The sequence below is a fragment of the Lepisma saccharinum genome, chromosome 30 (genome assembly GCF_977018435.1).
Source record: "Lepisma saccharinum chromosome 30, izLepSacc3.1, whole genome shotgun sequence".
Classification (NCBI taxonomy): domain Eukaryota; kingdom Metazoa; phylum Arthropoda; class Insecta; order Zygentoma; family Lepismatidae; genus Lepisma; species Lepisma saccharinum.
Window position 1 is genome coordinate 24411422 of NC_139258.1, and position 27307 is coordinate 24438728.

The 27307-nt window shown below is 39.7% G+C and overlaps 1 protein-coding gene across 1 annotated transcript; it reads left to right on the top strand.

Annotated features, from left to right (window-relative positions):
• On the top strand, positions 1–25727 carry LOC145981913 (uncharacterized). The gene is made up of 4 exons (XM_083115409.1): positions 1–1006; positions 18170–18238; positions 22623–22712; positions 25668–25727. Exons 1-4 carry the CDS (start codon positions 14–16, stop codon positions 25725–25727), a joined length of 1212 nt encoding a protein of 403 aa, XP_082971535.1. The 5' UTR covers positions 1–13.
• The last annotated feature ends 1580 nt before the right edge of the window (positions 25728–27307 follow it).

The window sequence follows — 27307 nt, forward strand, 5'->3', positions numbered from 1 at the left end:
GAAAGATGTCAAAATGGCCACACTACAAAGGGACTTGTTTAATTATATCAGTCCAATGTTGCACATGACGCGAATTCTTGGTTTCTTGCCTTGTTCGATCACCAAGGGCAAAACGTACAAGTTGGAAAAGTCCAAGAAGTGGATCTGGTACTCTCGTGCTCTGTTGTGTATTGTAATTGCTGCATGTGTCTGGCGACTCTGGAACGCACTTGGGAGTCTTCACAAAACGTTATCGTCAACCACGATAGAGCTGGCTCTATACATGGAGGAACTAACAACACTCGTCAGTGGCATCTTGGTCGTGATTATATCCATCACTCAGTTGCCGAAGGAGTTTAAAATATTCGTAGCACTGGAAAAGATAGAAGAAAAGTTGTCGATTCCTGGTTACTGTAATTCAATGTCTTTCTGGAATAGTTTTCTTTTTTCTTACTTCGTTCTTGCTACATTTACTGTGAAGAATGCCATGGGAATTATAATATACGCACAAATTAAAATATACGATACGATTGTATACTATGCGATATCTAGTTTCTATGTGGCAGTGGTACTCCAATTTACTGCATACTGTTGGACAATTGAACAAAGATTTTGTCGTCTGAACAGAAACCTTTGCGTTTCTGTTCTGAAACAGCAAGAATCATGCTACACTGATGTACAGAATACGTTAAATCAGACGAATGCAGTTTTGCTGGTACAAACAATCAATCCTACAACCAATAAACAGAAGAAAGATGAATATCTTGCTGATACTGTAGAAAATCTGAGACGTGTGCATGATAAGCTGGGTGGCGTCATAGATATGTTAAACGCAATTTTTGGTTCACGTTTACTGATATGCCTCGCATGTGTTTTTTGCCAAATAGTGTTCTATGCGTTTGTGGTTCCAAACTTGCATATGTTTGCTCATGCGAAGCTTGTTGTGGCTTTACTGAGTGTGTCAATCCCGGTACCAATACTGATCTGCATTCTGGTGACGACATCTTGTGTTCGTGTCCACAGAGAGGTAAGCAAACAAATCTTTAAGTAGGGGTGCCAACTTTTAAGGAACATTGGATGGGCTGAACTCGAGAATTTGTTTTATGATATTATGCAATAATATATGTCATAAATAGGCTGAGGATTTGCTATAAAATGCCTTCTACGTTTAAAAATAGTTTCAGCCCTTGGCGCTCACGAGGGGGGAGGGGCGAGTGACAAGAGATATCTGGGGAAAGACAATGTAATTCCAATGGTGAAATTTTCTTATTGTTTTAAGTAACATTGAGGTTGTAAGTTACAGCAATTACTGAAACTTCAATAATGTCTAACAAAATAAGAAAATAACGTTAGTAGTATAGTCTAACCGATTCAAAGTAACAATTGTAGGTAACCCCTATTTCTATGGATTTAGCCTCAGTTGTATCATATTATGACGATTTTGTTTGTGGATTTTATGACGTTCGACGACGTTCCAATACAATTTTATGTGTTTTCCAATGTGTGAATGTTCACATGTAGAAACAAATCGTTATAGCCAAATTGAGAATATTGCACGTATTCTTATAATACTTTCTACATAATACAAAATAGCCATTTTTTTTACTTAAGTCGCCAAGATTTTAACTCAGAGATCAACATAAGGGGACGGCATTCAGTACAGTTTGATAGTCATTTTAGAATTCAGTGTTTAATAGTGTTGCTTGTTGAATTCCAATCATCCCTTGCGCCCTAATAATGGCAAATGGCATGATTCTGATTGTAATTGTGTTTGAGTCGTTAATGGTAGGAACTGAGGAAAGTTACGGGCTATTTTTTTTTACATAGTTATGAACCGTACACGGTTAATTCAACTGATTCATTCTATAACTTCTGAAATTCAGATATGGAATGGAACCTTTTCTATTTTAAAAATAGAGCTTAAATAAGTGGGGTTCCAATGTTTGAATGAGAAAGTATTAATGAAATGCTTCTGTACTTCGTTAGTGTTAAATAGTGATAATCGTTACAAAAATAAATAACAACAACAAACATGACGTTCTAATATCTAATTTCTAAGCATTCAAATTTTCAGATATTGTACGTTCTCTTCCTTTGAAATGAGGGAGAGATACATTTAATTTCTATTCATCAATACGTTAGGAGACTTTAGGATTCTTGATTTTTTTGTAATTTATTATGTCCTCAAAACAACAAAAATAAGTAATTACAAACGTTTCTTTGATATTTGAACGTGAGGCATAAATCTTACAATTTCAGGTTCCATAATGGCATTATCGAGTAATATGTAACGCTATAAATATGTATGCAAAAGTTTGTATTAATTTCAAGTTCATATTGAGAAATATATTTATGTAATTGGAAAGCATTGTTAAAATTTATCACAGCTTTAATTGTAATCTTTGTTTCATGTGGGCTACAGTTACGTGTAATGGAAGGGTTAAGATGTCTACTTGTTACAAATTATTCTTAAGATGTTAAATTTCAAATACTTGATTTTTCTGCCGGCATTGAAGACACACAGTCACACGAAATTACAGTGTAGAATTTTAAATTAATTACGTGGACTATGTAACATACATAAAAATGGAAGACTGTTGTTACTTGTTGTTAAACTGATATTAATACGTATTTGATTGTATTTTCTTCTGTTTAAATTACTGTATGTCTCTAGAATTAAAATAGCCTATCAAAGAGACTATTAATTTTGAGCATGTTTACAAACATTTTTCAGCGTTATGTTTTCGCTAACATCGAAATATATCACTATTTCTCAACAATCCACAAATACTCGTACGTCATGAGACCATCTGATATAAACATATTCGTAGGCAAAAATGTAGTTTTTAAAACGTATGATTTAACGATAAACCATTGTTCCATTGTAATCAATTGAATTCGTTAAACATGCGGAACGGTTCTAGTAGACCAATAAACCCGGTTCACCAACCGAAAATGAGGCTCGGTGAGGCTCGCCTTAATAGATTTCTCTCGTAAGGCATGAGCCTCATTTTCTGGCAGTGTTGCCAGCTGCTTACTCGAAAAAATCACCAAGGTTTTTTTTTGGGTCTAACCTAGCCTCAAGCAAGGAGCTGGCAATCTTGCTTGAGGCTCGCCTTAATGGTTTGCTCTTGTAAGGCATAAGCCCTATTTTCTTGCAGTGTTGCCAATATTTTACTCGAAAAAATCACCAAGGTTTTTTTTTTGGGTCTAACCTAGCCTCAAACAAGAAACTGGCAACCTTGCTTGAGACTTGCCTTACAGTGCATAAAGCAAGAAGCTGGCAACCTTGCTTGAGGCTTGCCTTACAGTGCATAAAGCAAAGTTGCCAACCTACTGGTATTTTTGCCATAGCCTTTTACAAAAAAGAGAGAGAAGAGAGAGAGGGAAGAGTTAAACAACCGACAGCTGCCAACACCCACCTACAGCTTTTTTTTTGTCTAACCTAGCATAAAGCAAGGAGCTGGCAACCTTGCTTGAGGCTTGCCTTACAGTGCATAAAGCAAGGTTGCCAACCTACTGGTACTTTTGCCATGGCTTTTTACAAAAAAAAGAGAGAGGAGAGAGAGAGAGAGAGGGAAGAGTTAAACAACCGACAGCCCACCTACAGCCTTTTTTTTTCTTGGTCTAACCTAGCCTAAAGCAAGGAGCTGGCAACTTTGCTTGAGGCTTGCCTTACAGTGCATAAAGCAATTTTTGCCAACCTACACACACTAAACAAGGAGAGCCGGCAACAAACACGCACTGCCGTAAAAGAGAGAGAGATGGGTGGATGGTAATATAGTATGTGTGTGCGTGTGTGCGTATAATATGTAGCATTATTAACTAGAGTGTGTTGGCAATTTACTTACAACTAAAAAAAAAAAAATAGAGATGCCAATTTTGCTGTAAGATGAAGAGAGAGAGAGAGAGATTTATGGCTGGCAACAGTGGTGAGCGAATGCGCCATATCGCAATTTTCCAAGTCCCGGGGGCCAATGTTTGTATATCGTGACTTTTGTAAACCTCTCTCGGGGGAACGATGTGCCACACACGCGCGCGCGTGTGCCTGTATTGTGACGCAAACAAACAAATAATAATTGTTGTTTTTTAGGATACCTGGCCCCTATAACCTCGCCAGGGTGCGTGGTGCCCAACCAAAAAAGTAAAGGTTTTCCCGTACGGCCTTCGAACGTAAAATTGATTGACGTGGGGGCGAATCTCTTCGGGGATGTTTTTCAATTTGTATATTTACCCGTGCATACTATTTATTATTAATTTAGCCGTGTTCTGTTTGGCGTCCATTTCGAGCAGTTTGCCCGGCGGTAAAGTCTTATCGTTTTTAAATTTTTTAATTTTTTTACGCAAGGCCATGTTCTTGCGTATGCACGTGGCGTTTAGCGTGTCCTGTGAGAAATACACGTGAAGATCAGCTTCCGTGCAGCCGGTGTGGGATTCGTGACGCCGCGATAAACATTAACTTCCGTACCGGGCGGAACGTCCGTTCCGGCGGCGTGGAATTCGCGCCTCTCGACAAGGGAGAAGATTTTTCGATAACTCTCTCACTGTTTCCAACGTACTTAGGTTTTTTGATAGACGACAACGACGGAGTCATCAATGAGTAAACATCTGTGAACTCGGTGAACAAGTCAACTTTTTTTTTCAGTACGTCAATATTTTTTTTCTTATTTCTTAGTGAATGGGTTATGGATGACTTGCAACGACGAAGGCCTTCTAGCAACACGTACTTAGCTTATGCCTCTTCCACCGAATATTCAACACAAGAGGGCTGTGTTAAATATACAGAACAGCAATAACAAGTGTTTTTTTTGGTGTATATTGGCTGCACTGCATCCTGTTTATTGCAAAAATAATCCACAGTGGGTTGGATATTACAAACAATACGAGTCCGAGTTTTGAAAGTGTAATGTCTGGCATCGAATACCCGGTGACCATTTCTGATACATCAAAATTCGAAACACGAGCACGAGATGCAGAAGGAAAACGCTTAATCATCAACGTGTATTCCTATACGTTGGATAAACATGTCGTGCATCCCCGTCAGGATAAGCGATGTCGACGATGATGATGCTCGTGTGATTAATCTTCTTCTAATTTCAAACGACAGTGTTCACTATTACTGTCTCAGGAATATTATGCTCTTCCTTTTTTCTCTATAAAAAAGAGAGATTTGTGTTGATTGTTTGGTTAAAAAGAATTTCCTAATTATTTGTTTTTTGTCACAAGAATTGTTTGAATTTCAAGCATTCCTAAGTGTTTGCTTAAAGATTGATGCATTAACCTGTTAAGAATGTCATATTAATAATACCGGCTCGGAAATGTCATGTCCTCTTCCTCTATAGAAGGTCATATAAATGTGCTAATTGGTTGGTTAGGGGGGATTTTTTGATTAGTAAATTGAGGTTATAAATACGTACGTATAAAGGTTTTGCTAATATGGAATGCTAAAGCTTAGTACTTGCCTTTCTCAGAGATTCGAATTCTATTAGGTTAAACAGCATAGAAATTTCACAGCAAGAATTCTCATATTTACTGACGATATTCTTAACAACCTGTGTTTTGATTCCACTACAAAAACTGTATACAAAATATGCAGTCTCTAGAATGAGATGGATGAGGCTTATGAACCTCGACCTATACAGTTGTACAATCTGGCAATGAATAGATGTTGTTTTTTATTAAGCATAGCAGAGTGTTTTCGCTTATTTTAATATCAGGCAACAATGTTAGAAAGTGGCCCCAAGAATAAAATTTAAAATCACTAATGTGATATGAACTTTTTTACTTGTGTGTATTTGAATATGAAAGTGAGGTACTTTGAATAATTGAGGGGGGGGCAATCACAAGTAAGCTTGCAATGGTATTGGGAGGTGTCACGAGTTCAAATTTTAGACGATTTCTGTTAATCTGCTAAGGCGATATCAGTACGAAAAAATTTGTAAAAAAAGAAGAGGCTAATGGCAACGATGAGGATGAATAATGATAATTATGATGAAATTGATGTGTGGCACTTAGAAAACAAAAACTTCAAAGTGTATTGCACCAACAGCTACAATTGTCCCCCTCTCCCCAAAATACAAGGTAGTTAACAGAGGTGTGTATATTTGTTGGTTTACGAGTCTGAGGGCTTAAGTTAGTATATTCACTATAGCTATACATATTAAAAAAAATGAAATGACCTGAGCAATAAAATATAACAATACCGATTCTAATTTTTTTTGTCGGATGACGTAGTGGTAACGTTTGTTGCAATCACACCTCTGATGGTGTATAAAACTTAAATGTTTTTGCATAACATGAAATATTGTTAATGGGAATGTGTTGTTTCTAATGTTAAATATAGAAAGCAGATAACAAGAAAAAAAAAAGAAATAATGTTGCAGGTAGATACGGAGCCTCAGCCCAAACACATATATGATCAGACAGGATGTCAACGATACATTCATAACTAGCATGTGATTATTCAAAAATTGAAATAGTACAGTGGGAAACAACTAACTAACTAACTCTCTATGTTTTTTTTAAACCGGCACGAATGAGAAAGGAATAAAGGAGATTTTTACAGGAATCTTGTTGGGAAACCTGATGGTAAAGGACCAAAACGAACATGGAGATGAATCTAAAAGAAATCTGTAAAGATTGGAATAGAATATATATAAATTTTGCTCAGGATAAGTACAAATTGAACTGTAACTATGAATTTTCAGAATCAAGAGTGCTAGAGAATTAATTAATTAATTAATATTTAATATAATGAAGGTAGTAATATAGTATTCTTATTGAGAAGAGAATTTCTAAAAAACTTATTTTTCCTCGTACGTTTACTAATAGCAGTTACATTTGACATGTTTGACTAATCGCGAATCAACGTACGGAAGCCGTTGGAAGCAGTTTGAAGACTGAAATGGCTATGGAAGGACACTTATTATAATGTTAATATCTTAGTATAATGTTTTGAGAATTGCTTCTCGATAATGTTTGGTATATAATTGAATCTGTTGTTAGATAAAATACATAATTATCAGAATTTAAGGATGGAAAATATGAAGAGCGAATGAATGATACGTTTGACTAATCGTGAAGATAAGTATCACAGTACGTTTTATCGTTTCTTATATAAACGTTGAAACGTTTAAGAACGTATAAGAACGTTTACTGAAACGTTTCAACAATTGTTGAAACATTTATGAACATTTTGCCACATTGTGTTTGTGTGTAGCGACTAAGAACTGAACTTTCATTTAGTGAAGCAAATTTCGCCCTGGTTACTATATTTTCAAGTATTTACACTGTTGGAAGTCATTGTAAAAATTTACAATACTCTATCGTTAAAATTTAAGTCTTCCTGTTAATTTACACAAACACTATGAATTAAAATTGATGTCAGCGCCGTGGCAAGAATGAGAAGTAAAGATGGCGTTGGTAATACTAAAAACAGACACACGCACCCGTACACGTGCGCGCGCGCACACACACACATACACACATGTAAATTGTCGATTGCTAATTTCGCACTTGTTTCTTATTTTTTCCGTGATTCTATGGAATGAAATCATACTTCTCCTGGAGAAGATATTGTTATCTGCTTAAGTTTCTGTTTCAATTCTTGAACACTACGTTTGCGGGAAACAAAATGAACATGGTGATGTACAATTTTCCGCTGGCTGAACAATATTGAGATATACGAAAATCTTTCAAATTTAAATATGAATATTTTATTTTGCACAAATATCTATAAATATTATCAATTACAATTGTGTGCACCATAAATATATTTCTGTAAACCGAAACAGTAAAATTACATTAAGCTTCCCCGATGGCGTAGTGGTAACGTCATCGGCTTGTAATCAAGGGTCCCGATTCGATAACACGGTGGAGGTAAATAAAGGTTCGGATCCCACTATAAACTGTACGCAAGTGGATTTAAAATACACTTTATTTAAATTACATCAATTATAGTTAAGTTTGTTAATAGTCGATACTACTTTTAAAAAGTTATTGTTAATTTTTACGGTAAATGGATATCAGCCGAAATTGACGACTTGTAGCCACCTTGGTGGCCTAGGGAGTATAGAGGTTTATTCATAATTTCGTTACTGAACGTTTCCGGTTCGAGTCCTGGTTTTGGCATAGGAGTTGCTGTGTGCGAGTCCCTTGGTCACATTAATCTAATCAGCATTCATCCTTATCTTCGTTATTGACTTAAGAGTCAGAAAAGCAATATATATTTTTTTCTATTCAAGTTCAAGGTAGTTTCTCACCGTGGCCGTGCGGTTTAAGACGTCATGCCTTGGTCACCGGCTACGGGACGCGCGCAGATTCCAGTCTCCTTGGGGAAGCGTTATAACCTGAGGCTTGGGCTTTTTTATTGGACCGGTGTCCACCCACCATCGTGAGGAAGTTGTGAGCTACGAATGAGTAGCATAACACGGTCATGGAAACCTACAATAACGACTGGGGGGTTCGTCGTGCTGACCGCACGTCAGTCCATAACTGGTTGGATCTACATCTACAAGTGGGAGTCAGACTGGCGGACGGCTCTCGAAGGGCTGTGGCGCCACGGTATGATTTGGTGATCGTCTGGAGAACTATGAGAGAAAGCCACAAAGGAGACCTCAGCCCAAAACAGTGCAAGGAACTTGATCGCTCGAAGCCCCGATGTTGACGTCCGAGTTTGCATTTCAATTAGGTTATTACTTCTACTTTAGATCAGTCGCAACGCTGGGGTATAATTGATTGATTTGGTTTGTTTTATTTCGCTTTTCGGCCACTTTTGGCTAATCGTAAATATGAAGATGAGTGATGGTATGATTAAATTAAAATTGATGCATGGACACTCACAAAGGACGGCCATGTCGGGATTCGAACCCGGAACCTTCGGCAATGCGCAAGATGGAGATGAATGGTGATGAAATGGCTGAAGTGGCACTGACAAATATATATTAAGGGAATAAACAACCTCCAAAGAGGGTTGGCCGTGGGTCTAGGCGTCAGAGCCTATCTAGCCTGCAAGAATGCTGCGCAGAACGTACTACGAGTTGAGCTGAGATGAGTTTTGGTTTTAAGTCCACTTTATGCACATAAAGGTCAATCGGGACTGGACCTACAGTTTATAGTGGGATCTGCATCAATTGTGCCTCCATCGGGTATCGAACCCGGGATGACTTGTTACAAGGCGACGACATTACCACTACGCTATTGAACGTCCTACGAAGAAGAGAAGTTGGCATTTGAGTGCGTTCATCTTTAACGTCACCCCCCTTCACACCCTCCGGTTCCCGGTTAATTTTCTCATATTCTAATTATCAAGCGAGAAAAAGCTTTTACCTAACTACATAATTTTCCCAGGTCTATTACAACAAGTGGAGTTGCTTTTGATTGAGCAAACGCACGAACAATGCACGACACTAGCCGAGAATCGATTCTGGATTCTGATGCGATATTCAAGGCGCCCCGTCACAACACGATAGCCACACAAGTTGTACGTATACAGGGTAACCGGTAATTACATGTATTCCCTGAAAGGGGTTAAAGTAGAGGCAATTTGCAATAAATTTGACCATATGATACCCCGTCCGAAAATTAGTAGTTTTCGAGATAATCGAATTTCTAATTTTTTAATGACAATTTTCCACATACGAATTGAGAACAGCTCATTGTATGGCACATACTTCAGCGTTTTCTGGTAGCTAACAAATACAGGGGGTCCAAAAAAATGTACTCACTGTTTGATAGTCCATATCTTCTGACAAAATTGACTTGTGGGTACAATTTTTGGCACTGAGAGAGAGTTATGTTAGATGTTCAAAATAACCACCAGCAACTTGTAAACAACTCCTATGGCGCCGAACTGCAGACCGTACTACGGCCGTCAGTGTATCTGGCATAATGGCAGCACATGATGCTATTTTTTTTCACGTAGCTCGTTGAGTGTAGTTGGTTTTGTCGATACACATCATTCTTGACGGTCCCCCACAGGTAGAAGTCCACTGGTGTCAAATCAGGGGACCGAGGTGGGTACTCAATAGCACCGCGTCGACCTATCCACCGTTCGGGGAGTGTGTCATCCAGGTACGACCTGACATCGCGATGGTAGTGAGGCGGGGCTCCATCTTGCTGCAGGTAAAATATTTCATCGCCAAATAGGGTTCGGATGGCAGGCAGAATCCTTGACTGAATCATTTCGAGATACACCTCACCGGTTACGGTACCCTCGAAGAAGAAGGGACCAATCAAACCACGCGATGACAGACCACACCACACGTTAAGCCCCGGTAGATTCACCGCCTTCTCCATATAAACGTGAGGATTGACCGGCAACCAGTAGACACAATTGTGGAGGTTCACAGTACTGTTAAGTTTGAATTGCGCCTCGTCAGACTACACAACTGTCCCTGCAAATTCTCTATCCTCGCGAACCATGTGCTCAAACCATTCGCAGTATTCGACCCTACTATCCGGATTGTCCTCGTTGATCGCGTGTAGCAGTATTGGAATGTACACTTTCCACTGTGCACCCTTCAGAATGCGTCTTACGCTAGACAGGGTATTAACTGGTTCCGCTGCTATTGGTGGGTACTCATTTTTTGCTAACATCCAAGACTTGGTAAGTGGTAGTACACCATGTTTCAGTTGAAGTGTTCGGTCTGGGAGCTGCTCTTCTTTCTCCAGTGGAAGTTCGGTGGTTGATGCTGGGGGGCATAGCATATGGATTGCGCACCCAATCATAATTGTCGACAGTGATGGAGGGAAAATATTGTGCCATGTTATTCTAACGTCAGTCACCACTCGCACTGTGACCAACTCGTACGTTAGTGTGCCGCGGGATCTACTACAAAGTACTATAGTGCGCCGTGAGAAGGAGGACGTTGGGAACCACTGGACTACACAGTGCTAGGAACTGTCCCAGGGTAAGGGCCCTCCTCGAGAACATAGTGGTAATGTCGTCGTCTTATAATCAACGGGTCCCGGGGTTGATGCCCGTTGGAGGCATATCGTAACGAACTCCGAGGTTCGTGAGATCGAACCAAGAACCTTGAACTATTGAGGTGGGTGATGCAACTCGAGGTATTATTCATTCTCTTGATTTGAGCACTCGCTCTTCATGGTAAGTCTAATAGTAACGAGCAAGAGGTACTAACTACACACTTGGAAATAGCAAAACACGAACATTTGGATTTATACCTACAAGTCTAGATCAACATGGTTGGAATGGACTATACCTGTCTGTCTTTGATGATAAAGTTCCGCTGAAAGCTGATCGAATCGAATTGTGATCCACCGCTCAATCTCCTCAGTTGCTACTTGTTCGACGACTCCAGGCAAAAGACCCCACACCGCCCGTTGCTCTCAGTTTTGTTCTCTTGCCTGTTACCCTGACCAGCGAAATAAAACAAACCAAATCAATCAATTATACCCCAGCGTTGCGACTGATCTAAAGTAGAAGTAATAACCTAATTGAAATGCAAACTCGGACGTCAACATCGGGGCTTCGAGCGATCAAGTTCCTTGCACTGTTTTGGGCTGAGGTCTCCTTTGTGGCTTTCTCTCATAGTTCTCCAGACGATCACCAAATCATACCGTGGCGCCACAGCCCTTCGAGAGCCGTCCGCCAGTCTGACTCCCACTTGTAGATGTAGATCCAACCAGTTATGGACTGACGTGCGGTCAGCACGACGAACCCCCCAGTCGTTATTGTAGGTTTCCATGACCGTGTTATGCTACTCATTCGTAGCTCACAACTTCCTCACGATGGTGGGTGGCCACCGGTCCAATAAAAAAGCCCAAGCCTCAGGTTATAACGCTTCCCCAAGGAGACTGGAATCTGCGCGCGTCCCGTAGCCGGTGACCAAGGCATGACGTCTTAAACCGCACGGCCACGGTGAGAAACTACCTTGAACTTGAATAGAAAAAAATATATATATTGCTTTTCTGACTCTTAAGTCAATAACGAAGATAAGGATGAATGCTGATTAGATTAATGTGACCAAGGGACTCGCACACAGCAACTCCTATGCCAAAACCAGGACTCGAACCGGAAACGTTCAGTAACGAAATTATGAATAAACCTCTATACTCCCTAGGCCACCAAGGTGGCTACAAGTCGTCAATTTCGGCTGATATCCATTTACCGTAAAAATTAACAATAACTTTTTAAAAGTAGTATCGACTATTAACAAACTTAACTATAATTGATGTAATTTAAATAAAGTGTATTTTAAATCCACTTGCGTACAGTTTAAAGTGGGATCCGAACCTTTATTTACCTCCACCGTGTTATCGAATCGGGACCCTTGATTACAAGCCGATGACGTTACCACTACGCCATCGGGGAAGCTTAATGTAATTTTACTGTTTCGGTTTACAGAAATATATTTATGGTGCACACAATTGTAATTGATAATATTTATAGATATTTGTGCAAAATAAAATATTCATATTTAAATTTGAAAGATTTTCGTATATCTCAATATTGTTCAGCCAGCGGAAAATTGTACATCACCATGTTCATTTTGTTTCCCGCAAACGTAGTGTTCAAGAATTGAAACAGAAACTTAAGCAGATAACAATATCTTCTCCAGGAGAAGTATGATTTCATTCCATAGAATCACAGAAAAAATAAGAAACAAGTGCGAAATTAGCAATCGACAATTTACATGTGTGTATGTGTGTGTGTGCGCGCGCGCACGTGTACGGGTGCGTGTGTCTGTCTTTAGTATTACCAACGCCATCTTTACTTCTCATTCTTGCCACGGCGCTGACATCAATTTTAATTCATAGTGTTTGTGTAAATTAACAGGAAGACTTAAATTTTAACGATAGAGTATTGTAAATTTTTACAATAACTTCCAACAGTGTAAATACTTGAAAATATAGTAACCAGGGCGAAATTTGCTTCACTAAATGAAAGTTCAGTCCTTAGTCGCTACACACAAACACAATGTGGCAAAATGTTCATAAATGTTTCAACAATTGTTGAAACGTTTCAGTAAACGTTCTTATACGTTCTTAAACGTTTCAACGTTTATATAAGAAACGATAAAACGTACTGTGATACTTATCTTCACGATTAGTCAAACGTATCATTCATTCGCTCTTCATATTTTCCATCCTTAAATTCTGATAATTATGTATTTTATCTAACAACAGATTAAATTATATACCAAACATTATCGAGAAGCAATTCTCAAAACATTATACTAAGATATTAACATTATAATAAGTGTTCTTCCATAGCCATTTCAGTCTTCAAACTGCTTCCAACGGCTTCCGTACGGTGATTCGGTGTCAAATGTAACTGCTATTAGTAAACGTACGAGGAAAAATAAGTTTTTTAGAAATTCTCTTCTCAATAAGAATACTATATTACTACCTTCATTATATTAAATATTAATTAATTAATTAATTCTCTAGCACTCTTGATTCTGAAAATTCGTAGTTACAGTTCAATTTGTACTTATCCTGAGCAAAATTTATATATATTCTATTCCAATCTTTACAGATTTCTTTTAGATTCATCTCCATGTTCGTTTTGGTCCTTTACCATCAGGTTTCCCAACAAGATTCCTGTAAAAATCTCCTTTATTCCTTTCTCATTCGTACCGGTTTAAAAAAAAACATAGAGAGTTAGTTAGTTAGTTGTTTCCCACTGTACTATTTCAATTTTTGAATAATCACATGCTAGTTATGAATGTATCGTTGACATCCTGTCTGATCATATATGTGTTTGGGCTGAGGCTCCGTATCTACCTGCAACATTATTTCTTTTTTTTTTCTTGTTATCTGCTTTCTATATTTAACATTAGAAACAACACATTCCCATTAACAATATTTCATGTTATGCAAAACATTTAAGTTTTATACACCATCAGAGGTGTGATTGCAACAAACGTTACCACTACGTCATCCGACAAAAAAGTTAGAATCGGTATTGTTATATTTTATTGCTCAGGTCATTTCATTTTTTTAATATGTATAGCTATAGTGAATATACTAACTTAAGCCCTCAGACTCGTAAACCAACAAATATACACACCTCTGTTAACTACCTTGTATTTTGGGGAGAGGGGGACAATTGTAGCTGTTGGTGCAATACACTTTGAAGTTTTTGTTTTCTAAGTGCCACACATCAATTTCATCATAATTATCATTATTCATCCTCATCGTTGCCATTAGCCTCTTCTTTTTTTACAAATTTTTTCGTACTGATATCGCCTTAGCAGATTAACAGAAATCGTCTAAAATTTGAACTCGTGACACCTCCCAATACCATTGCAAGCTTACTTGTGATTGCCCCCCCTCAATTATTCAAAGTACCTCACTTTCATATTCAAATACACACAAGTAAAAAAGTTCATATCACATTAGTAATTTTAAATTTTATTCTTGGGGCCACTTTCTAACATTGTTGCCTGATATTAAAATAAGCGAAAACACTCTGCTATGCTTAATAAAAAAACAACATCTATTCATTGCCAGATTGTACAACTGTATAGGTCGAGGTTCATAAGCCTCATCCATCTCATTCTAGGGACTGCATATTTTGTATACAGTTTTTGTAGTGGAATCAAAACACAGGTTGTTAAGAATATCGTCAGTAAATATGAGAATTCTTGCTGTGAAATTTCTATGCTGTTTAACCTAATAGAATTCGAATCTCTGAGAAAGCCAAGTACTAAGCTTTAGCATGCCATATTAGCAAAACCTTTATACGTACGTATTTATAACCTCAATTTACTAATCAAAAAATCCCCCCTAACCAACCAATTAGCACATTTATATGACCTTCTATAGAGGAAGAGGACATGACATTTCCGAGCCGGTATTATTAATATGACATTCTTAACAGGTTAATGCATCAATCTTTAAGCAAACACTTAGGAATGTTTGAAATTCAAACAATTCTTGTGACAAAAAAACAAATAATTAGGAAATTCTTTTTATCCAAACAATCAACACAAATCTCTCTTTTTTATAGAGAAAAAAGGAAGAGCATAACATTCCTGAGACAGTAATAGTGAACACTGTCGTTTGAAATTAGAAGAAGATTAATCACACGAGCATCATCATCGTCGACATCGCTTATCCTGACGGGATGCACGACATGTTTATCCAACGTATAGGAATACACGTTGATGATTAAGCGTTTTCCTTCTGCATCTCGTGCTCGTGTTTCGAATTTTGATGTATCAGAAATGGTCACCGGGTATTCGATGCCAGACATTACACTTTCAAAACTCGGACTCGTATTGTTTGTAATATCCAACCCACTGTGGATTATTTTTGCAATAAACAGGATGCAGTGCAGCCAATATACACCAAAAAAAACACTTGTTATTGCTGTTCTGTATATTTAACACAGCCCTCTTGTGTTGAATATTCGGTGGAAGAGGCATAAGCTAAGTACGTGTTGCTAGAAGGCCTTCGTCGTTGCAAGTCATCCATAACCCATTCACTAAGAAATAAGAAAAAAAATATTGACGTACTGAAAAAAAAAGTTGACTTGTTCACCGAGTTCACAGATGTTTACTCATTGATGACTCCGTCGTTGTCGTCTATCAAAAAACCTAAGTACGTTGGAAACAGTGAGAGAGTTATCGAAAAATCTTCTCCCTTGTCGAGAGGCGCGAATTCCACGCCGCCGGAACGGACGTTCCGCCCGGTACGGAAGTTAATGTTTATCGCGGCGTCACGAATCCCACACCGGCTGCACGGAAGCTGATCTTCACGTGTATTTCTCACAGGACACGCTAAACGCCACGTGCATACGCAAGAACATGGCCTTGCGTAAAAAAATTAAAAAATTTAAAAACGATAAGACTTTACCGCCGGGCAAACTGCTCGAAATGGACGCCAAACAGAACACGGCTAAATTAATAATAAATAGTATGCACGGGTAAATATACAAATTGAAAAACATCCCCGAAGAGATTCGCCCCCACGTCAATCAATTTTACGTTCGAAGGCCGTACGGGAAAACCTGTACTTTTTTGGTTGGGCACCACGCACCCTGGCGAGGTTATAGGGGCCAGGTATCCTAAAAAACAACAATTATTATTTGTTTGTTTGCGTCACAATACAGGCACGCGCGCGCGCGTGTGTGGCACATCGTTCCCCCGAGAGAGGTTTACAAAAGTCACGATATACAAACATTGGCCCCCGGGACTTGGAAAATTGCGATATGGCGCATTCGCTCACCACTGTTGCCAGCCATAAATCTCTCTCTCTCTCTCTTCATCTTACAGCAAAATTGGCATCTCTATTTTTTTTTTTAGTTGTAAGTAAATTGCCAACACACTCTAGTTAATAATGCTACATATTATACGCACACACGCACACACATACTATATTACCATCCACCCATCTCTCTCTCTTTTACGGCAGTGCGTGTTTGTTGCCGGCTCTCCTTGTTTAGTGTGTGTAGGTTGGCAAAAATTGCTTTATGCACTGTAAGGCAAGCCTCAAGCAAAGTTGCCAGCTCCTTGCTTTAGGCTAGGTTAGACCAAGAAAAAAAAAGGCTGTAGGTGGGCTGTCGGTTGTTTAACTCTTCCCTCTCTCTCTCTCTCTCCTCTCTTTTTTTTGTAAAAAGCCATGGCAAAAGTACCAGTAGGTTGGCAACCTTGCTTTATGCACTGTAAGGCAAGCCTCAAGCAAGGTTGCCAGCTCCTTGCTTTATGCTAGGTTAGACAAAAAAAAAGCTGTAGGTGGGTGTTGGCAGCTGTCGGTTGTTTAACTCTTCCCTCTCTCTCTTCTCTCTCTTTTTTGTAAAAGGCTATGGCAAAAATACCAGTAGGTTGGCAACTTTGCTTTATGCACTGTAAGGCAAGCCTCAAGCAAGGTTGCCAGCTTCTTGCTTTATGCACTGTAAGGCAAGTCTCAAGCAAGGTTGCCAGTTTCTTGTTTGAGGCTAGGTTAGACCCAAAAAAAAAACCTTGGTGATTTTTTCGAGTAAAATATTGGCAACACTGCAAGAAAATAGGGCTTATGCCTTACAAGAGCAAACCATTAAGGCGAGCCTCAAGCAAGATTGCCAGCTCCTTGCTTGAGGCTAGGTTAGACCCAAAAAAAAACCTTGGTGATTTTTTCGAGTAAGCAGCTGGCAACACTGCCAGAAAATGAGGCTCATGCCTTACGAGAGAAATCTATTAAGGCGAGCCTCACCGAGCCTCATTTTCGGTTGGTGAACCGGGTTTATTGGACTACTGGTTCTCTCTAGCGTTACTGAACATTGAAAATAAAATTCAACAATTAATGTTACTAATAGACTTAAACATTTGCCACTCTGAAATGGCGACAGGGAACACATTAGCTATCATATCATCATTTTCAGCAGTATAATGTCAGCATAATAATAACAATGTGCGTATCAACGCACATATTAGTAATTAGACCCAAAAGATTCTCATTTCACGATTTAATTTACTACGCTCGTTTCTAACCTGGAATGCAAGAAAACACAAGTACGAGACAGCCCCTTTACTAACTTACAAGAGGACTATTGCTCATTATTCTGTGGTAAGTGCGAGCAAAAAGAGACACTGTCTTGCGATATAATTTAATCCATGAAAATGGTCATTGGTTAGCACTTCTAATGTGTATACACATACAAAAAAAAGTAAAGTGCTCCCATGTGTTTTGCACCACGCCATGAAGGCGAATAGCGGGTTTGGAGTTAGAGCCCCACACTTCCTTGATCACGAACGAAGGTGGGGGTGATGTGATCAGCACCACGTGCCTGGCCGCCTTTACACCCCAGAATTTCCTCCAGGTACGGTGCAAACTTTATATGCCGCTGGGTGGGCGCCGGAACGGATTGAACAGGTTCTCCCCTGCCAGGATCGAATCCGGGTCTCTTGCATTGTAATCAGACGCCACGGCTACGGCTACTGCAGACATACACAAATTTATATATCACTAAAGGTCACGTGAGCGAATAGTACATGATCATTACATAATGATACTTTTTCCAGGTTCGACACAATTTAAAATCACCTTTCACAAATAAAATATTTTAAAAAATGGTAAGAAAAGATAATTCCCTTACATGGGACGTATTGTAAGATTTGCCACTCTACAAACTATTGTAAAACTAATAAATTTCTTACATATTCAATATACTTGCGCATTCGTTTTAAAATGTAATAGATATTTTATTACATTCATGCTGAATGAAGTTTCTTCTCTATTCCAGGCTGAACAAACAGGAGTGTTGGTTCACAAGCTTCTTAACGCAGAACTAGAAGCAACTGCTCAGGAAGAGGTAACTTATGTTTTACGTTGATTAACTTAATTTTCAATAGTACAAAATTTCAAAATTTGTCTCTCACTAGTAGATGTTTGAAACTCGAAACAATTGATTTATATGTATAATTTTGTTTGTGCAAATAAAGCTCTTTAAAAGGCACCTGTAAGCAACATGACGATAGATTGTTCATTTTGTTTGTTACCTTGTTTTGATATACTGTGGCCAGGCTATGCGTACCATGTCATGTACTATTTTCAAGCACAAACTTATATTGGAATTGGAATCAATAACAGGGAGGTTCCTTCGAATGTAGTAGTTGCCAGTATCAGAACTATCAAAACACTAAGTATCAATATTTGCTGAACTGAGAAATAACAGTTGGGCTGAAAAGTTCGTAGGCTGACTCATAGATGGCGTTACTAGAATTAAATCCATGTGAGTTTTACTTAGTACTAACCTTCAAAAGATACGTGTATAAATTTCACAGCTGCCGGATAATTAGTTCGTGAGATATAGCATTGTGAGTGAAGCAGCTTTTGTTATTGTAAAAAAATGGATAAAAAAGAATTTCGTGTGTTAATAAAACATTGCTTTTTGGCGAAAAAAAATACTGTTGAAGCCAAGGCTTGGCTTGATAAACATTATTCGGACTCTGCACCAGGAAAATCAACCGTTGAGAAGTGGTTTGCTAAATTTAAACGAGGCGAAATGAGCATCGAAGACGATGCATGAAGTGGACGCCCCAAAGAGGCTGTTACCGACGAAAACATCAAAAAAGTCCACAAAATAATTTTAAATGATCGTAAAGTGAAGTTGATCGAAATAGCTGAGACTTTAAAAATATCAAAGGAACGTGTTGGACATATTGTGCATGAATATTTGAACATGCGAAAGCTGTGTGCAAAATGGGTGCCGCGCGTGCTCACAATCGATCAAAAGCAACAACGTTTTGATGATTCGGAGCAATGTTTAGCGATATTCAACCGTAATAAACACGAATTTTTCCGTCGATATATTACAATGGATGAAACATGGCTCCATAACTACACTCCAGAGTCCAATCGACAGTCAGCCGAGTGGACTGCACGTGATGAACCGAATCCAAAGCGTGGAAAGACGCAACAGTCGGCTGGCAAGGTTATGGCATCAGTATTCTGGGATGCGCATGGTATTATATTCATCGATTACCTCAAAAAGGGCCAGACCATCAACAGCGATTATTACATAGCGTTGTTGGAGCGTTTAAAGGATGAAATCACGAAAAAACGGCCCCATTTGAAGAAGAAAAAAGTGCTGTTTCATCAAGACAATGCACCGTGTCACAAATCAATGAAAACGATGGCAAAATTATATGAATTAGACTACGAATTGCTTCCCCATCCACCATATTCTCCAGATCTGGCCCCCAGTGACTTTTTCCTGTTTGCAGACCTTAAAAGAATGCTCGCTGGAAAGAAATTCAGCACTGATGAAGAGGTAATCGCCGAAACTGAGGCCTATTTTGAGGCTAAAGAGAAATCGTACTATAAAAATGGCATCGAAAAATTGTATGACCGCTATAATCGTTGTATCGCCCTCGAAGGCAACTATATGGAATAATAAAATCGAATTTTGTCAAAAAAATATTTTTTACTATGTTAGCCTACGAACTTTTCAGCCCAACTGTTAGCTTGCAGCAAACATATATGCAAGATATTAAAAATTATTCCGTAAATTACATTAGCAAATGAACCGTCGACATTTTGAGAAAAAAGAAAACACCTATTATTTTCAAATCAATACGTGTTTCTGGAAGTATTTTGAATGCTGATCACGGAAATAACATCCATTTTTTTATCACGTCAGAATTTTTCACAATTTCACAATCAATATTCTCATATTCGCCATTATATCACATTTATTACGCAACGCAACAAAATAAATTTATGCAAGGGAAATTTCCGTTGTTTCCAAACCAATAGGTGATTCCGAAAGTATTTTAATGCTGATCACGTAAATGGCATCCAATTTGTTTCATCACGTCAGAATTTTTCACAATTTCACAATCAAAATTCTCATATTCGTCATTATATCACATTTATTATACAACGCAACAAAATTTATGCAAGTGAAATTTCGTTTTTTTCCAAACCAAGAGGTGATTCTGGAAGTATTTTGAATTCTGATCACGGAAATGACAAATTTCTTCCCATAACGTCAGGATTTTTCCCCAAGTCAGGATTTTTCTCCACGTCATTAATTTTCAATTAACCCACCATATTATAACATTGAGTATTTGAACATTTTGTGAAGAAAATTTTCATGATGGGTTTGGAAAATACAACTACGTAATCAAAGTTCATACAATGTTCATGCAAATATGTCATGTGAAGGTGGATTAAATGCAACAATTCTATGCATTTATAGTTCAAAACTGGAGGATTTGCATTGTGGAAAATCAATATTTTACCACCATGTATTGGGGAAATGATAGAACTACACATTTGTATTGTGAAGTTAAGCAGTTTATATATTGCTGAAAAGAACTAGACGTGATGGGTAAAAATGGATTTCATTTTTAGAATCAGCATGCTGAAATTATTCAGAGACAACAGTCATCTGCGAGACATCGAAATCCATGTCGACCAGTGAGAGAATTGAAGTTCTCCTTACTCGTAAAACACTTGCTACGTGTTTCTCTTCACATATAATTTAAGTACATCCATTAACATACACCCGAAGGCAAAACTCTACTACTTGCAGATTTGAAACATAATTAACGTAAGAACGTTTCTTCAACGAATACATGAAAATAATAATCTCAAGGTTGATACTGTGAATTTTTGAATTTTGTTAACTTGTAAATTTGTAAAATACTGTATATGAGATTTTGTACTTCTTCTCGAAACTGTGCGTCTTGATCACTTTTCATCTAAAAGTATTGCGAGTGCTAGCAAATGTATAGAATAGGTCTTTATTTAAGCAGGCGTGTTTCGGCCTCATGGGCAGATATTAGGAAAAAATGTTTTCGATTTGCAATAGATGAATATTTTCTCCAATAAAGATATCTACAATATTTATTGAGTTGGGTGTTTTAAGTCAACTTTATGCACAGTAAGGCTAATCGGGACTGGACCTACAGTTTAAAGTGGGATCCGAACCAAAATGTGCCTCCAACGGGTATCGAGCCCGGGCCACCTGCTTACAAGGCGACGACGCTGTGCCATAGGAGAGGCCCATGAGATCTACAATATTATAAGTAACAAAGTCATATACGTGTATGGACGGCAATTTGAAGCTTTGCACAACAAACGGGCTACAAGAATTTTCTTTTCACTAACGATCTGTATATTAGTAAAAGTTACTACATGATGTAAAGTGAAAGATCCAACTTAGACAAACACAGGCTTTTCGTCTGGGAGGTACGAACTGCAAAATGAGATGTTACCAAACGCTGTTTTTGCTTAGTCAAAATGACACCACAACATGTACCCTTCGTTCGCAGTTCAGGGAGGGGGGGGGGAGAGATGGGAGACCCATTCGTTTGCTATTCTGCGGCGACCGTTAGCTTTAGAAATGTCTTGGTATTGTTGAGGATGCCTTTGCCACCTGTTTTCCTGTCAGATATAAGTTTGGCAAAACAGAATACCTCAAGAATGTCCGCATGGCGACTAGACAAAGCCGATTGCTTCAAGAGTTCACATAACTCTCCCTGCCATTGGACGGAAAATACAAAAATAGAAACGAAGTTGATTTTTTAGCTTGACGGGGAATAATTGGGCCATGAATCAAGTTATTTCATTGCTATTTTGGATATCTAAAAGGGTAACACACACAATGTACATAAGCAAATATTTACATACGTATGTATGAGGTAGATTTTAGACCGAAGCGACAGTGTGGTTCACACCGAAGTGACACAGGCACCTTCAGTCTACAAGCAAGTATTCATTGCGCATATGCGGACAACTGACCTAAGCGATACGATGCACGCTATTGAGTAAATGGGCCAGTCCGAGCAAGGCGCAAGCGACACGTGTCGCTTCAGTTCGAAAGATGGCATAGATAACTGAAGAATTACTGACGTGTCGCATATCTCTTCGGTCTGAAAACTCCCAGAATGCATCCCTTCCCTCTGTACAGTCACCGGCAATAAAAAATGAGACACCTGGATCCTGAAATACTCTTATGTGTGTTGCCTAACTCTGAATCGACAGCAGAACCTATCGAAAAGTTACTGTTGAAGTTGGTTAACCACCGGAAAGGTAAGCAACACACAACACACTGCAGGCAAAAAGGTATTTCAGGACATAGATGTCCCAATTTTTTGCTGGTGATTGTACATGTTACATCCTTCCTTGAACACAACAACTGCACGATAAATATTTAATTAATGATAATATTTATATTGTATTCTCAGGTGAAGATGTTCTCAGCTCAAATTCTCTACAGAAAAGTTCAGTTTACAGCCTGTGGATTCTTTACTTTGGACTTCACACTATTATGTTCGGTAGGTTACTGTCATATAAGTCTTTAAGTAAGAGACAAGGCAGAAGGCATGGTTTTCGAACATCTTAACAAGAAAAAAATATCCATTTATTATTATTATTATTTTCTTGGGGAGACTTTTACTCGATCCACCAGACTAGTGAATATTCAGCACAATACGAGGGGGGGCTGGAAAGTTCGTGAAATCACCCAGAAGGAATACAGCTGGAACAACCATTTTAATACATTTTTCAAGGTATTCCCCCCGAAGCTCAATACACGTTTCACAACAATGTTTCAACATTTGTAACCCTTTCAAATAGAAGGTTTTGTCCTGCCATGCAAAACAGCCCTCCACCTCCTCAACCAGTGCCTCTTCGGACGGAAAATGTGTGCCCTTGAGATGTTTTTTGAGGTTTGGAAAGAGGTGATAGTCGGATGGGGCGATATCAGGGGAATAGGGTGGGTGGGGTACACAGGTAAAGCCCAGATCCGCCAGCAATTGCATGGTTTGATGGGCCTTGTGCGAGGGCGCATTGTCCTGGAGAAATTGCACACCACGGCTCACTTTTCCCCGACGTTTTTCCTTCAGAGCCGCCTTCAATTCAATCAAATATTGGGAATAAACAGCAGCACTGATGTTTTCACCCTGTTTAAGATATTTTATGAGGATGACACAGTCCTTATCCCAAAAGACCGATGCCAGAATCTTCCCTGCTGACCTTTGACTTCGGAACTTTTTCGGTCGAGGAGACCCACTGTGGCGCATCTCCATGGGTTGCTTTTTAGTCTGTGGATCATAATGGTGAATACATGTTTCATCTTCAGTCACCAGACAGCGCAAAAAATCATAAGGGTGTTGAAATTTGCGCACGATCTCCCGTGACATCTGCACTCGTGTTCTCTTCTGGTCAGCATTCAGACATTTTGGGTTCCATTTCGCACTGAGCTTCCGCATGTCCAGATACTCTGATATTATGACACCCACACACTCACGCAATATCCCCAGATACGCAGCAATGGTTTTGGTGGATATGCGCTTATCCTCCATGAACATGTCGTGCACTTTGACAATGTTTTCCCTAGTCACTGCACTTGCAGGCCTGCCAGAGCGGGGTTCATCTTCAGTCTCACCATGTCCAGTCCTAAAACGCCTCACCCATTTGGCTACTGTTGTATATCCTGGGGCATGTTCCCCCAAAGTCTCATGCAAAGTTTTATGGATATCCATGGGGGATTTGTCTTGCAACACGAAAAACTTGATGACACTGCGAAGCTCATTCTTCTCAAATTTCCTCAGGTCCTCCGCCATCTCTTCTTACTGAACGTGAAACAAAAAAAATAACAATGACAAATGGATCATATGCAGGATAAGAGGTTTACAATATATGCTCTTTCTAATGGCTACAACAATTTGTTTCAATTTTTATTTCTTCTGGGTGATTTCATGAACTTTCCAGCCCCCCCTCGTACAGTACTGTGATTGCAATGTTCTCAAAATTTCAGTTGGCTGTTGATTCTCCTTCACAAGGAATTTGATCATACACCGCTGCTCCACAGCTAGTCACACTACTTTCCGCTATTTTTGCTAACACAACTGCGCATGCGCCTACTGCATCAGGATGAACGCGCAATACTCATGAAGAATGAAGATGCATTCTCTGGCAGTTTTATCGTCTCGGTCAACGTTGAACGACCCTTGCATAAATACAGAAGGTTGTTCGCTTTATATCCGACCATTTTTGACGGGTTCTCACGTTAAGAGATACCGCGCCCGGCATCGCAGTTTCCATTGCAGCAAGCTCCGGCGCAGGACAGGCATGGGAATTCTGTCCCACTCCTCCCTGCAAGCATTCCATAGACCATCCAGGGTGCGCAGGCGACGATGTTGAAGACGTCGTTTCAACAGTCCAAATGCGCAAAAATGCATTGGACTGGCATCTGGGCTTTTCACAGGAATGTCTTCAAACGGAATGACACGAATTCCTAATTGCTCTGCCATTTCCTGATAAAAATGTAGTGATGTTCTTGCGGTATGACTCGAAGCCTTGTCCATATGGATCATCACCTGGTTCGCGTCCATTCCATTCAATTGTGGGATGTCTCTCAGATAGATAGGTGTCAGAATGGAGTCTTGGCATTCACCTTCACGTTTTTGTCCACCTTGCGTATCATCAACTTAACCTCATAATCGAATCCCGTCACAACCAGAAAGCCACGAGGGAAACTTTCCCTGCACTAACGAACAAAGTTGCTGCGCCCCTTTCCTGCAGTTCGTCTTACGTTCGGCAATGTGACGCGGTAGAAGGTAGTGTACACGGGCCATCCGCACACACTTCAACCTGAGGCGCTTGCGAATTGTTTTGTTCACAGTTGACGGTGCGAGGTGAAATCTGCGGGCCATATCACGTTGAGTCAGAGGATTTTCTTGTCACGCCAATCGACGGATCCCCCTTAGCACTACGGGTGACACTTTGCTTGCAGTCCTTCTCCTGGTGGTTTTCGTGGGTGAATGTTTCGCAAGGAGAGCCTGTTGTGTGTAACTGGCCACAATAGCTTTCGCAGTAGTCACCCCGAGTGTTAACCCATTCTCCCGACACTGTTTCACAATGCGTACGTATGAAAACTTAGCATGGAAAAGGGTCACTACGTAACCCTCCCAATACCGGTTGATTTTCGGCGCCATTTGATAACATTCACTACCAACACCCACGCACCTACAAGGTCAGACACAACACTGCTCCCGCCAGCAGACCCATAGTTCCAGCATGATACGCCAGGTGGCAGCACCGAATCGACAATGGTCGGATGTAAAGCGAACAACCTCTGTAGAGTAGCAAATTTTACCTGTAAGAAAGCGCATGGTGCACTATTACTGTATGATTATATTTTGTGCGAAACTTGTGGCCCTTAAAGTCATTCAAGTAGAAATGTGTAATCTTTGCAATTTAGCTTATTCTTTCTGTTTCTTTTACAGATTGCTGGAGCAGTCACCACATACTTGGTTTTTCTGATCCAGTTTCAGGCCATGAACTGACTCACAAATGCAGCAACAACTCCTTCCGACTCTACAAAAGCTCCCGCTTTAGATTGGACAACGTCACAGACAGATTGTTGTGATATATACAAATTCTAGGCTGAAGTGAGAGCACCAGCAGGGTGTTGGGATTTCATTAGTAGGATATCTTGAGTAATACAGGTGTCCACAATGTATCTTTATAAATTTGCACATTTATTACGGACATCCTGTACTGGGTAAGTACATAGTAAAGGTAAAAAAAAAGGTAAAGTGTTCCCCTGTGCATAGCACCACGCCATGAAGGCGTATAGGGGGTGTGGGGGTAACGCCCCACACTTTCTTGATCCGGTCGTGAGTGGGGGTGATGTGATCAGCATCACGCCCCTGACCGCCTTTACCCCCCAGGGTTTCCCCCAGGTACCCATGTTATTCGACGCTGGGTAGGCGCCGGGGCCGCTTCCACCGTTAGAAAAGTTCCCGGATTTGAACTGGCCGGGGATCGAACCCGGGACCTTGAGCATGGTAGTCATAGAGTTTGTTGTATAATAAACTGTACATATCAAAGTTTTAATTTACATTGTTGTTGTTTGTTTGAATTTCTCCACTGACGTAGCAGGCAGTGTTGTATAAAACATATGGTCCCCGCAAAAGAAAGCCCAGTGCGTCGATTGGTTCATGAAAACAAAATCTGATACACAAACCAGGTGCTTGCAGTCTCGTATCACTTCTTGCTTTCGTTTTGAAGCCAGTGGGCGGAGCTTAAGTTTGCCAGCGCAAATGGCCGCATCTACTTCAACCAATTACTTCAACAGACAGAAGAACATCACATCAGCTGCTGCAACCTACGCTGGCTGGAAGGAGCATGGAAGTAGGCTCCAACTACAAAATCAAACTGGAGGTTTGCTTTACACTTAAATACTACAAAACAAACTACAACTAGCTTTATTTGCTTATGGAATATTACTCCTTCAGGTTTCCTGTTGCTTCTGATAGTACAGCCGTGTGTCGAGCAGGCACCATTGCTTCCTAAATCTTACTTAAAAGTACACAAATTTACATGCTTTCTTACGGCGTCTTCGAATGCTTTGGTCCGGCTTCTCCGGCTGCCACGTGACCCGGCTTCAGGAAGAGCAGGCTGGGCTTACTCCTCCCCCTTCATACCCCCAAGACACAAACGCAACGAGTATGGGGAACCCTCAATCATTCTTACTGCGCCTCTTCAAATGCTTTTTACTGAGAAGGGAGTACTAGAAATTGTGCTGAATGTTGTAAAATTATTTTGAAATTATCTATTTACAATTATAAAAGTTTTTCTTCTTCTTAATGATCGAATTAAAAATTGTACTAGCCGTGACACTAGACATCCCCTACCTGCATTTAAAGTGTACGAGAGGTCACCATATGGTTCGGAGAGGATCCAGCCATATGCACTAGGTCTTGAGAATATGTGGAGCAAGACCGTGCATAATGTAGAGAATGGGGGGACAGCGAGTGGCAAGAGCAGAGCAGTGCGCGCTGCTCCAAACGACTGGCAGATGCTGCATTTGACTTTTGTTTACTTCAGAATATTTTGGACTAGCCTCATACAGACAAACTTG

Coding starts and splice junctions, on each gene's coding strand:
- LOC145981913 (XM_083115409.1), top strand. CDS start 14: ATGGCCACACTACAAAGGGACTTGTTTAATTATATCAGTCCAATGTTG. Junction 1,007..18,169: donor GTGTTCGTGTCCACAGAGAG/GTAAGCAAACAA, acceptor TCTCTATTCCAG/GCTGAACAAACAGGAGTGTT. Junction 18,239..22,622: donor AAGCAACTGCTCAGGAAGAG/GTAACTTATGTT, acceptor TTGTATTCTCAG/GTGAAGATGTTCTCAGCTCA.